The sequence below is a fragment of the Drosophila bipectinata genome, chromosome 2R (assembly GCF_030179905.1).
Source record: "Drosophila bipectinata strain 14024-0381.07 chromosome 2R, DbipHiC1v2, whole genome shotgun sequence".
NCBI lineage: Eukaryota > Metazoa > Arthropoda > Insecta > Diptera > Drosophilidae > Drosophila > Drosophila bipectinata.
The window spans coordinates 18,530,610-18,542,781 of NC_091737.1; the positions used below are offsets into that span (position 1 = coordinate 18,530,610).

Here is a 12,172-nt window from a genome sequence, read left to right on the forward strand (position 1 = left end):
TGTGCTTTTGACACATGTCCTAAAATGCCACAGTCCTACAGTCCTACAGCCATACTTTTCTACTGTCACTTTGACGTGTCGTTGTTTTTTTGCCTGAGAGTTACGCCTGAGAAGATGTTGTGTTTCATTAATTCTTTCCTCGACCTCCTGGAACTGTGGTGAGCATCTCGATTTCTTTCCTAGAACCCCAACAAATGCAGTCACTCCTCCTCATCAGTTTCCTGCAGCTCGTGTTGAATTGGCTGAGGGACTTGGCGGACAGGTGGCTGCCGCCGTTCATTCTGACTGCCATCTACTCGGGCAGTGTCAAGCTGCATAGTCTCTGGACTTGGGTCTACGGCCAGCCGGAGTGGAACGACGTGGTGATCTTCAACGAGCAGCCCAACAGCAGCCCCGGGATTCACGCGGAGCCCGTCTGCCGCAAGAGGATCTGCGAGTCCTGCCGCACCAACCGCATCTTCCACTACATCAACCAGGCAAAGTTCAGCATGGACCTGGCGCTTCTCACTTTCTCCCACCGTGGCATCTACGATACCGTCGTGGCAGCCTATAAACGCGGTGTAAATATTCGCGTCGTCACTGACTCTCAGATGCTGTCGGTGCGCGGCTCCGTGATCCAACGCCTTTGGGCGCAGGGAATTCCCGTGCGCGTGGCCTCTTCCCGTACCATGATGCACCACAAGTTCGTGATCTTCGACGGCCAGGAGCGCATTATCCAACTGGACAGGGAGAAGAAGAAGACCGTCACTAGCTTGTGGGGCTGCCGCAGTCTGGTGATGACCGGGTCCCTGAACTGGACCAAACAGGGCACCGCCAGCAACTACGAGAACGTCATCATCTGCTCCAACCCAAATTCGATTGCCCTATACCAGCATGCCTTTGACGAGCTGTGGCGCACCTTCGAACCCCTGTCCACCGACGTAGCGACCTACGAGGACCTGTGCGTTAACTCCGATGGCAAAAATCTTTCTTAAATCTCTATTGAGAGGCTTCCAATAAAGGCAAAATGAAGCTAATGCTACTAAACAGAAAAGAAACGTCCTCTTCAAATTATTTCAAAGCATCTGCCTATTCCCCAAGACCGGGAATGACTTCTCCGGTTATTGCTTTATTGCGCCAAAAGTTTGGCACTTTTTGTGGCAACCAGGTCTAGGACCAGGTCACACATGATGCCAGGTATACTGACTGCTAACCAAGTTAACGAGTCTGTTCTTTGTTCGTCCCTGTTGTTGATTACTCTTCGGCCGGCCATAAATCTGTATCGGAGAAAGTTGGCTCTCCAGGCCAGGAGGAAGCCACACAAGAATGTGGCAACAAAAGTTCACCCTGCCCCCTCGGCGAGTTGAAAAGTGAAACCTGAGCGATGGAAGGAAACTAGCCGCAGAGACGTAGTTGATTTTCATGAACTGCTTGTTTATTGAATCGGAATTTGAGTCCCAAAACTCGTAAAAGAAAAGAGACAAGTGAGGTATAAAATAAATAGGCACAACGGCTGGTTCTGGGTGGCGGCCCGAGCGGGGATGAGTCCTCAAATCTGCATCTCGAGCTCCTGCTCCTCCTCGATGTCCTCCTCGTCCGGCCCGTCCTCCGAATCCGGATGTTTCTTAGCGCAGTCCTCTTCCAAGATGGTTTCTGGCAGCACCTTCTGGATGTTGCAGTTGTCCACCATCTTTTTTGTGAGGCTCACCATGCTATACATCTCATCGAAGTGGGTGGAAGCGGAAAGGAGGAAGGCTGGGTACTCGTCTTTTGTCTCCATATCCCGGTAGCGGCGCGTAAAATCCTCGAGGTAGTCCACCAGGGCTCCGCACTGCTCGGCCACCTGCTGCAGATCCAGCAACTCTGACTTGGATTGGAATTGGCCCTCCTGGCTTTTCTCCAGCTGCGTTATCGAGTGGCTAAGCTCCAGGTCGCTCATGGAGCATGGCGAAAAGGAGCCGCTGGCCTCCTTTGGGGACTGCTCTTCCTCGGATATCTCCGGCTCTGAAGATACTCCCTGGTCGTCTCCGTCTGCGGCGAGCTGGCCGTCGTCCCCCTTGCTGGCCACAAGTTCCTTGACGCGGTCCGCGTAGCGGAGGGTGTTAAGGGTGTTCTCCACGCAGGTCAGGGCCGGCGAGATCATGGCTATCATGCAGGTGCGGTTTTTCTTGCCGCCGATAAAGGAGTCGCGCAGCACCTGGGTCAGCTTGGAGCCGCGGAATGGCAAGTGGTGGCATTGCCGGCTGAGGGCGCGAATGCACTCCTTTAGGGCCAGCAAGGACCTGTTGATGTCGGCGCCCTCAATCCGGGTTTGGCGGTCCGCGGATTGAGTATCTGCGCCGCGCTCGTTCCCGGCCAAGTCCACAAAGGAGCACTTGCCGAAGGGGCCCCAGGAGTCGGGCAGGTGCAGGGCCATCTGGAAGACGGCGTGCGAGCGGGAGGACTTGGCGTTGGCCGAGGTCTGGCCTGAGGTACGCTCCCGGTTGCCGACCTCAATCAGATGCAGGACGTCCTCCACTTTGGTGACCGGCATCTCCGTTAGCCCCACTACTACCACCTGCTGGCGCCCGTCCTCCAGCACGCGAAGCAGCGGCTTGCCCGGGTGGAGGAGGTCGAACACCTTCGAGCCGTAGATCTCAAAAAAGCTGCACGTGATCTTGGCGCCCATCTGGCGGTACTCTGGCCGCGACACCTCCTCGAAGACGTCCCGGGCGGCCATGGCGTAGATCCCGCCTCGGCAGTCCTGCACCTTGCCGCAAAATTCGCCGCCCATGGTGTGGGTCTTGCCGCTGCCGGTCTGGCCGTAAGCGAAGCACGTGGCGTTGCCGCCCTCGAACATGGTCCGGATCAGGGGACGGGCCGTGTGGTCGTACACCAGGGCGTTAGAGCACTGCTCGTCGAATGTGTAGTCGAAGCGGAAGCGGTGGTGCTCCAGGAACTTGGTCAGGTCCACCTTGTGGCGGAGCTCGTGCACGATCAGCGAGTCATGGGTGGGCACTGAGATAATGTCCACGTTTCTCATCTTTAGCTCCCGCCGGCTCATCGGGCGCTTTCGCACGCACACCGTAATCTGTTGAATAGCAGCTCCGTTGGGGTCAAGGCTGCGCAGCGGATTGAAGGTCATGGTCTCGCGATACTTTCCCAGCATCATGGAGACCTCCCAGTTGGGGTTGCCCGGGTCCTGGCGCCGCTGAGCGCTCATCTGAAGGCGCTTCTCGGCCTGGAATGCCCGGCGCAGCTCGCGCTGCTCTTTCAAGCGTTCCACTTCTCGGACGACACTGGAGCAGCGTATGTTGGACTTCGACTGAGCCTGTTGAGACTGAGGGTTGCAGCCGTCGTTGGTGTTGCGGGACAGCGAGGCCCGGGCAGTGGAGGCTCCTCCGCTACCCCCAGTCGGCGACGCTCCTCCACCACTTCCAGCCGAGGGCCGTCCCCGCGCCGTCGACGAACCATTCATCAAGCGGCGACCCGGCGGGGACGGCAGGCTGCTGCGAGTAGCGATCTTGCTGGACGATGCCCGGAGATCCACGATCCGCGAGCGCTCAGTATACGGATTTCCGGTCGGGGACCTGCGATAGGAGTCCGGCGGCACCTCCGTCGGACTGCCATCGCGCGGTCGCGGAATCAAGGAGCCCGACGCAGTCGGCCTGGGACTCGAGGCCATGTCTGTGCTCGATGTCGGCATGAACCGACCCGGATCGCAGTTCTCGGTCTGGAAGATCTGTTGGTTGAACTCGATTAGCTCGCGAATGGGCACCTGCTTCTCCTTAACACTGAATCCCTCTGTCCACTCGCCCGTGATCGAGTCCAGCCCCAGGTTCTTGGCCGTGCAGACGGCCGGGTGCACGCGTCCGTCGCTCCTCGGGATGTTGAGCCTCTCGCCCAGCTTAATATGTTCCATATATGGTCGATGTGGGGAGTTGCTTCTGCTCGGTACAAAAGTCGAACTATTTTAGGATTTTATGTTTCGAAAAAAATATATATTTTTTATCAAGCGGGCGACTCGGTTCCTTTTTCTATCCAGGATGTGCTGCTGTAATTTACTGTCGAGTGTGGAGTTTGTCAAGCTAATGACTCTCCGACTTTAGGACTTCTGCACTTACGTTCTAGCACCGGCCTGCTTGGCTTTTTGGGTTTTGGGCTTTTTAGTAAAAAAATATATCCAGACTTTTTATTAGAAATTCGAAAAATATAACATTTCTGGTGGGCTCCAGCATCCGAGTGGGGGCTATCGTATGCTTTCAGTACTCAGATCGAATGAACGACGGCAAATGCTAGGCCCTCTTCCCTTCCAGTTGGACTTGAGAACGAAATTATTTTCAAAGCCAACTAAAAGTTTGAGGTCCCATTTTATGGCTAAGATGTGGGTGTTGGCTCGTAAATTCCTTGCCAGCTGTTTTTTTTGGGTGCCTTTCCAGGAGACTCCTTTGATATATGGCCATTGCTTCGTTACGGGTTAGTACTTTTCAAATTAGATTTGGGCCACCTACTTCTGTGTGCATCATAAACCCAGGGAACCTTTCTCTGTTTGTATTTGCCCCGAGCCCCAAGGACACTTTGTTGTCTAGACACCCGAATCCGATTGGAGGACAATTAAGAAGCACATTTCGAGGGGATGGCATCCCTTCGAGGGATCAAACAGCATGCTAGCCAGAGCCCTAACCAGTCAGGTGTGGAAACTAATTTACAGCATCTCCGGAATGGACAAGGGAAGTGAAACCACTCTGAGAAACCGCAAAATAGAGTTCTCATTTGGGCCAATATGGCGAAGGATGCAGGAAAAAAGTATTATAATGACTAACCTTGTTCCGAGAGCCATTTTCCCGCACTTTCCGTCCCAGTTTGGATATCGGTTAGTGGACTTTGAGTCAGCAACTAGGGTAGCCCATAAATCCCGGGCTGCTGGCGCCTGCAATCAGAGCCTGCAATCTCAATCTGCATCAGAAATCAGCGGCAGTGAGCAGCGAGCGGCGAACAGTGCCAACTTGTCAGGGCCAGATAGATAGCGGCCAACTGGAAATGGCGTCAAGGGCGCCATAAATGAGAATTTCCGTTTCATTTCCGCCCGCTGGTTTGTGTGTGGCGGTTCATTTGTGGCACATAATGAGCAGGGAAAATGTCGTGGCTCTCGGTATTGATTTTCGTTTAAAGTGCCAGCAGAGCAGGCAGTCGGCAGCCCGACCTAATGGCGTTCTGTGTGCCGAATTTATGGCAACTTGACCTCGGCCATTTGTCAGCATTAGAACAAAATTAGGAGCCGCTGCAGCCAAGGGCATCATAAATGGGAATCAGCAATATGGGTCACCTAGAAGCGGAGTAGTCTTGGTCCACAGTCGTCATGCAATTCAATTAAAGCTGCCCCATCCGAGGAAGACCTGGAATATTTATGTGGCCGCAGGAACCTCTGGTGGAGAAAAATAAACCTCATCCCTAAGCAAGGACACATAAATCTGTGTGGCTCCCGATGCGATAAGCGCGGGAACATGCTGATATGGAGGCGAAATAAAATATGTCGCCTGAATGGAGACCCGGCAGGGAAGATTTATTCGGAAATAATCGCTTTAGGCCATAAATTATAGCCAGGCCGCATGCATAGTCGCCTTTCTATCGATTTCCCTTCGAGATGTCAGTCACAAACACGAACACACGACAGCCTCCTCACACTTGTTATACTTGATGTTACTTCACCACAAAGAAACACTTATTTTAATGAAATTAGCGAACAAGACTTTTGGACTTACACCGCGAAAAATACTCAGTCAAAGGCGGGATGTTTTCGGACTATATTAAGAACGTATGCCGCACCCGCCGACACACACTTCCCAAGAACGATGACCAATAGTGGGATTATTTCTCCCAGAAGTAGGAACGTATTGTTAACCTTTTTATCATTGCAGTAGCGACTATTCTGGGCTTTTAGAAGATGGTACCAGTATGGGATCGTGCTGCAGGCGGGTCGTGTCACGGTAAGCACGTAGCACTACCTTTTCCAGGAACTTTCTCAGTACAGCCTCCACCCATCGCAGCACTTTTATGGTGGTATGGGACTACAAGCAGTTCCTGGCTGCCCGCGCAATTCAGCGAAAGTGGCGCAAGTTTCGGTGGTGGACAAAGTACAACCGGGAGAACAAGGCGGCCACCATGATTCAGAAACACTGGCGGGGCTATGCCGCCCGAAAGAACTTCTTCAAGTTCGTGGAGGACAAGCTGCAGCAGCAGGTGCTGGACCACTTCGACCGGGCGGCCACAAAGATACAGGCTCTGTACCGAGGACACCGTGTTCGCCAGATGATCCACGACATGGGCAGCCTTACAACCATGCAGGTTTGCGCCGCCGAGGATCTCCTCAACTGCGTCGCCTTCAAACTGCACCACCTTCTGCGCACCTACGCCATTCCCGGCGTATACTCGCTGAAGAACTCCAAGTGGGTTTCCCTTCTGCTTTAAACTTTTCCCAAAAAACTCAATCCTTTTTTCGGTAGCTGCCTGTCCCGGGTGGAGAAGCTGATGGCCAGCCTGCACTTTCGCTATTACAATGGCAAGGCGGTGTCCCAGAGGGAGGCAACGCTGGCCAAGATCGAGGAGGATCGGAAGCAGTTTATGAAGGAAGGCCACTACACCCGCTTCCCGTTCCCGGGCCCCAACTACTGGAGCCGGTGCTCGCCCAAGTGCGAGGCGGCCCTGACCCTCAGCAAGGACATCGATAAGCGCATGTACAAGATCATCGAGATGTACGATGCCTCGCAGAAGGAGGCGCACGCCGCCTTGGTTCAGAAGCGAAAGGCTCAGAGTGGGTTTTCCTTTCTAAATCTAACCAGAAACCAGGTCAAACCTTGTGTTTCTTTTCAGGGAAGAAGAAAAAGCTGATAAGCCAAATAAAAAAGTCGCTGGAGAATCACAAACGCGACTTTTGCGGCGACGTGATTGCCAGCATGCGGAAGTGGAAGTTCCTGGCGGATAACCACGTCACCGTGGACAAGAACATCTTCAGGAATCCCGAAAACTTGCAGAGTTTCATAAACGATATTTCGGGTTTTGTGCGAGAGTTTGAGGACTGCACCTGCTACTGCCGAATACCGGCCTTTGATCAGATCTACTGCACCTGAGACCTAAATTCGAAATGTAATAAAACATTAGATCCAAACAGATCCCAAGAACAGACTTTGGGAAGTGGGGGTTGGAGTACTGAGTCTCCAAAAATCAAAAACATATCCAGATCTATTGTAATTATTTAGGAAAACATTTATTGCATTGGGACTTTTCCACAGATAGCTCAAGGGGTACAAGAAGTGTTAATCGAAAATTGTATTAAATACGTCCACTAGAAAAAAAGAAAGGATACTATAGGGTACTTGGAGACTTGAGGACAAGCTTCGGTTTACCGAAAATATTGCCAAAGAAACGCAAGAGGACGGTAAAGAACGAGGGCCGGTTCGGGTCCATCCATTTATCGGTCATATCCTCTGAGGGAAAAATAGATATTTAATGTGGAAAGACATGCTTCTGTGGGCTAAGTTACCCAAGTTGTCGCAATCCAGGCGCTCGTTGTCCAAGTTGTAAGTGCTGGACGGAGAAGGTGGCTGGATTGTGATTTCTTGACTGAGATCCGGATCCGCCATGTTCTTGACTTTCCAAAGCCTTTGTCGAAGCCGGAGGAACAAATTTTTTTAGAATTAACTTACACAAACAATTTGGATAATTTGAACGTGTATGATTTCCAATTTCTGTGCTCCGTGTGTAGAGTGTTTATAGAGTTCTGAGAACTCATGACTGTCACAGGCCAGGATCGGGTTGCTTGGTTTCGGGCTTGAGAGTTATCTTTATGAAAATACCACGTTTTAAGTCCTCCATTACCTGCAGGCACAGCTGCGAATTACGATCCATGTCTAGGATTTATGCCGTAAAGTTTTCAACGCAAAACATTAAGCATTCGGGGAGAACACGAGCTCGAAAAACATTTAGCCAGGACACGAGTGGGTGGGCTGTGGTGGGGTGAGGGCGCTCTCGGAACCTGTCCCTGAACGAGCATAAATTAAGGGGCCAGTTGCTGTTGCTTTTAATTAGACACTGAAACCGGCATTGCCAAAGTCCGTAGGATCTCATTCTGGCCACGACATCAAAACAGAGTCTCGCCCAGCAGGAGACTCTGGTAATTGTACGGCCGTGTGCCTGTATGGCTGTATGGCCGTACGGCTGGCCCGACATCATCATCATCATAATAATCACCGTCCTCAGATATGCAATTAGAGGACAAACGAAAAATGTGTCTTGGTCAGGCGCTGTCAGTGTCGCTTGGGGACAAATACATATTTCGCAGCCTCCACGGACGTATATACACAATATTATATACCCGAAATTAACCATATTCATCAAGTCCACAACAAAGTGCAGCATTTTTGGTCGCTAATGACGAGTCGTTGTCGTGGACTTGAATGGCAACTTGTACTGCCACGGGCCGGGCTCTTTATCACTCCGGCCCAGTTAATTACTTATGTTGATTGTGCCCCCTGACCTTTGAGACGGCTTTCGTTTATTCTGCGGCCGACATGTCATCTCCAGCCTCGGTAGTTAAAGGTGAGTTACAGGTAAGATTTAAACCGAGATTTAAGCTAATTGGGTCGCTAGATTCTAGCCACACTATTTTATTAAAAAGTGCAGTACCCACATCAATGCCAGAGACAAGGACAACCGAAACTAAATGAAAAAAACTTTCAAAAATTGTAGCACTCTTGTTTAAGCTTATTAAAACTTTTCAACCAAATGGCTGAAACATTCGGCAGGGCAGCACAAACTTTCCATCTATTGTTGCCTTTTTGGCCCAAACCCTGCCGGTTTCGGGTAAGCTCTCAAGCCGATTTACAAACATTATCAGAGCAAGTTGGTGGACGAATGATGTAACTGAACTGAAATGGATAACTAAACTAAACTTGCATCTCGAACAATTTCACTTTCTGCTCCGGCTAATGCATTGTGTGCAGCATCCGTTTATTCCGCTGGCTAATTAAATGTGTTAAGAGCCGAAAAGTTGGCCAACTCTCAGCCAGTTTTTTAGAGACATTTTACGCCCGAGAAGAGCTGACCAATTAAAGTCAGCATGAAGTATAGAGACCACTGCTTCTTCACTCTTTCATTTAATGGCCCGACTTCCTAATCAGCTTTGTTAAAAGCTAGGCATTTGAATGCCTGGACCCATATGTGAAAGGTTTGTGTGCGAGGCTGCGGTCGGAATAGGAAACTGAAACCACAACACAAGGCGCTTCAAATGTTTCCTTTCAAATTAATTAGAAGTTTGCGGTGCGGCAAGCAGGGCCAAGACGCCTCCGCAGGCTGCCCTTTGGCGGCGCCAGTCGTTCATGGACATCATCATCCGCATTGATGGCAGCCGAGTAGGCCGCAAATGGTTTGGCCAACAATGAAATCCGAGTTGTAATTGCCGGCACACAAACATATAATTAACTAAATAATGAGATGAGCCCCGAATGCTCTGTCTTTTCGTTTCGGGCCTTTGTTGCTTTGTTCTTGGCCACCATTTGGCGGCTGTTAACGGCATTTGTAATTACCTTTGATATTCTCAGCCACACTTGCTCGTGTTCGGAGCTCGCAGTTTGGTGTTTTCAATTAATGTTGCCAAAATGTCTTTCACGGCACGAGTGTATGTACAAGTGTACAATCGTTTTCGTGTTCGCATCGCCTGGAGCGTGTAAAAGTTTTTTAATTTATTGGCCATAAATTCCACAACCTTCGGCCATCAATGGCACCTGCCCGGAGCAGTTTAAATAAATGAAAGGAAACACACCAACAAATGGAAACGTTTTCTTTAGTTTCAAGAGGACTTTTCAAGGGATTATTAATTTAAAGAACGAGACATTATTAAATTACAAAATCAAGGTAAGATCAATCACGAAATTAGTTCATCACCAAAAATGAAGCTAAGTCTTCTCAAAATGAATTACTAGTTTTACTCTAATATTTATTCAACAAATTAGTTAATAAAGCAAATTAGTCCAGCAAAGAAAACAATAAGCCACAAAGTCTAGAACAGTCTAGTTGACAAAGGGCAACCGATTAACATTTATTGGGTCTGAACTTTAATTTGCCTCGTCGGCCAAGGAGCTCACCTTCTTTGGCCTTTTGGCCGTTTGACATTCGAACCCCGGCTAGATTTATGGGACTGCCTGTGTCGATTAGTTGGCCATAAATCTTGACGGTTGCGTTTGGTCAGCAGCTCGGATGGAACTATGTGTTTACGCATTGTAGCGGATTTTTACCGGATACCACAGATAACCTCCTCCCACACAACCACCACTCTGACTGTCATGGCTGGAATAAATTTTTTGCTACAACGGCTCGTTCTTCATCATTGCACCATTAAGAGGTTAACTTGTTTTAAATGAAATCTGCGCTGAGCGAAATATAAATATATGAAGCGGCGGCGATGGGAGGTCGAGTCAGCGCAGGACTCTAATTTGCAAAGTTTTCCGCTGACTGAACTTTAACCCTGCCGCAGGTGTTAAAAATGATTTGCAAAATGCAAAACTTTTCGTTATAAATTCATAGCCATACATAACTAAAACACAGAGTGGAAAGAAATGAAGAAAAGAAAGCCAAGCAACTTAAAATTGCTCAACTTTTATATACATTTTCCCGTTTTGGGTGAAATATGCAGAAAGTTTAATCAAATTCCGCCAAATCGCCTTGTCCCGAATAGTATTCAGCAGTTTTCGGAGCGTAAATTAAACGCATAAATACTTTACATAATGGCATTGGGATTGGGGTACAAATAAAAATAAATAGTTGGCCTGTCTCGCCCTAAAAAGTATGCTATGAAATTCAAAAAAATGTGAATGCCCACACAAGCGGAGCCAAATCGACCACAAAACATGAATTATGGCCTTTATGACATTGTTAGATGTACAAAAGGGTCTCCTAACCCAACGAAGACGTGCTAAAAATAGCCAATGAATGACCTTCTATTTGACAGAATGTTTAATTTTGGAAACCCCACCAAACACCGACGAACAACATCTCAGTTACGACTGCACCTGTCTCGGGCTCTGGCTGGCCGTCATAAATCTTGTACACCTGGCCGTGAATGTGCGAACGCCCACACGCTGGCTTGGATAAATTCAGTGCAGAAATATTTAAAGTCCATTTCCTGGGCGGCCAAGAACAAAGGAAGGCAGAGAAAAGCCAAAAAACCGCCAGAACCACCTGAGCTATGGTCCGGGGCAAAAAAAAAATGGTTAGACAGAGGTAGCAGCAGTATGCAGACCTCAGAGACGCCACCAACAATTTAACAAGTGACTTCATGTGAACTCAGCAAACAGCGATAGAAAACAGTGTGTGTGTGCAACAAGCACACGTCCTTAAAGGCAAAAAGGACTTGATACAGTTGTCGCGCATTTGATTCCCTTTCTGTTGTGGAAACTCTTTATGCAACATTATCCTGTAAGTGTATTGCAACAAATAGTATTTACATTTTAGTAATTGACATGATTCTGAACGAAAAACATTTTAGATGCCAGAAAAACACGCATATTTGCGATAAACCATCAAATTTTAATTTCCATTAAAATAGGTGTTGTTCGGGAATTGTTTTTATGCTTTCATGTTTAGCCACAAAAAAGTCCTGCATATTAATGGCATAGTGCCCCACAATTGTCACTGCCCAACGCCCTTCGAAGGAACAAAAAACCCTTCATCTGCATGACCATTTGCAATATTGGCAGACACACATGGCTTAGGCGAAGATTAACTGCACTCAGTGTACGTATGTATGTATGTAAGGGCCATATTCCCCACATATGCATGGCACGTATTTGAATTGTGTGGGTGTGTCAGTGAGCCCGCCAAACTCACACTCCCACACATGTCAATGTCAGAAGGTTTAAGAGAGGAGGGGGGAGTGTAAATAAATATAAAGCTCACCATTCGCTGCACTGAGAAAAAATCTATACTATACTAATATATATAGTACCATATTTAATTTGGTCTCCAAAAGTAACCAAATATTTTTAAAGATATATGTATAAGATATTTTTTTTCTGTTTTGCTAAGAAATCCGCTCTGAAGGATTCTCCCCTGCACGCCCACTAATCATGGCGCCAGGGCGGAAAATTGCGAGCCGATTAAATTGGCAATCAAGTGAAAGGCATCGCCTCGCCGTCCCGCCAGGATGATTTTCATCCCAGCC

The 12,172-nt window shown here is 48.8% G+C and overlaps 4 protein-coding genes across 7 annotated transcripts; 2 read left to right on the forward strand and 2 right to left on the reverse strand.

Moving 5' to 3' along the window:
• LOC108124967 (mitochondrial cardiolipin hydrolase-like) lies at positions 1-1,037 on the forward strand. 2 transcript variants are annotated; one of them, XM_017240932.3, is made up of 2 exons: positions 1-158; positions 218-1,037. In XM_017240932.3, the coding sequence occupies exons 1-2, from the start codon at positions 25-27 to the stop codon at positions 972-974; spliced, it is 891 nt and encodes a 296-aa protein (XP_017096421.2). In that variant the 5' UTR covers positions 1-24; the 3' UTR covers positions 975-1,037. The 2 variants fall into 2 exon arrangements, with proteins under 2 accessions (XP_017096421.2, XP_070135045.1); XM_070278944.1 differs by having other exon boundaries at positions 10-155.
• Positions 1,038-1,392: 355 nt separating this feature from the next.
• Positions 1,393-4,250, reverse strand: Klp59D (Kinesin-like protein at 59D). Of its 3 annotated transcripts, none has more exons than XM_017241380.3 (2): positions 4,083-4,250; positions 1,393-3,905 (listed from the first exon to the last, which is right to left on the reverse strand). In XM_017241380.3, the coding sequence occupies exon 2, from the start codon at positions 3,878-3,880 to the stop codon at positions 1,529-1,531; it is 2,352 nt and encodes a 783-aa protein (XP_017096869.2). In that variant the 5' UTR covers positions 3,881-3,905; positions 4,083-4,250; the 3' UTR covers positions 1,393-1,528. The 3 variants fall into 3 exon arrangements, with proteins under 3 accessions (XP_017096869.2, XP_070134196.1, XP_017096867.2); XM_070278095.1 differs by having other exon boundaries at positions 1,393-3,926; XM_017241378.3 differs by having other exon boundaries at positions 1,393-4,022.
• Positions 4,251-5,589: 1,339 nt separating this feature from the next.
• LOC108125029 (uncharacterized) lies at positions 5,590-7,145 on the forward strand. The gene is made up of 5 exons (XM_017241036.3): positions 5,590-5,820; positions 5,877-5,945; positions 6,006-6,404; positions 6,462-6,769; positions 6,829-7,145. The coding sequence occupies exons 1-5, from the start codon at positions 5,750-5,752 to the stop codon at positions 7,083-7,085; spliced, it is 1,104 nt and encodes a 367-aa protein (XP_017096525.2). The 5' UTR covers positions 5,590-5,749; the 3' UTR covers positions 7,086-7,145.
• Positions 7,146-7,196: 51 nt separating this feature from the next.
• On the reverse strand, positions 7,197-7,748 carry LOC108125030 (uncharacterized). The gene is made up of 3 exons (XM_017241037.3): positions 7,499-7,748; positions 7,362-7,442; positions 7,197-7,300 (listed from the first exon to the last, which is right to left on the reverse strand). Exons 1-3 carry the CDS (start codon positions 7,596-7,598, stop codon positions 7,272-7,274), a joined length of 210 nt encoding a protein of 69 aa, XP_017096526.3. The 5' UTR covers positions 7,599-7,748; the 3' UTR covers positions 7,197-7,271.
• Positions 7,749-12,172: the final 4,424 nt, after the last annotated feature.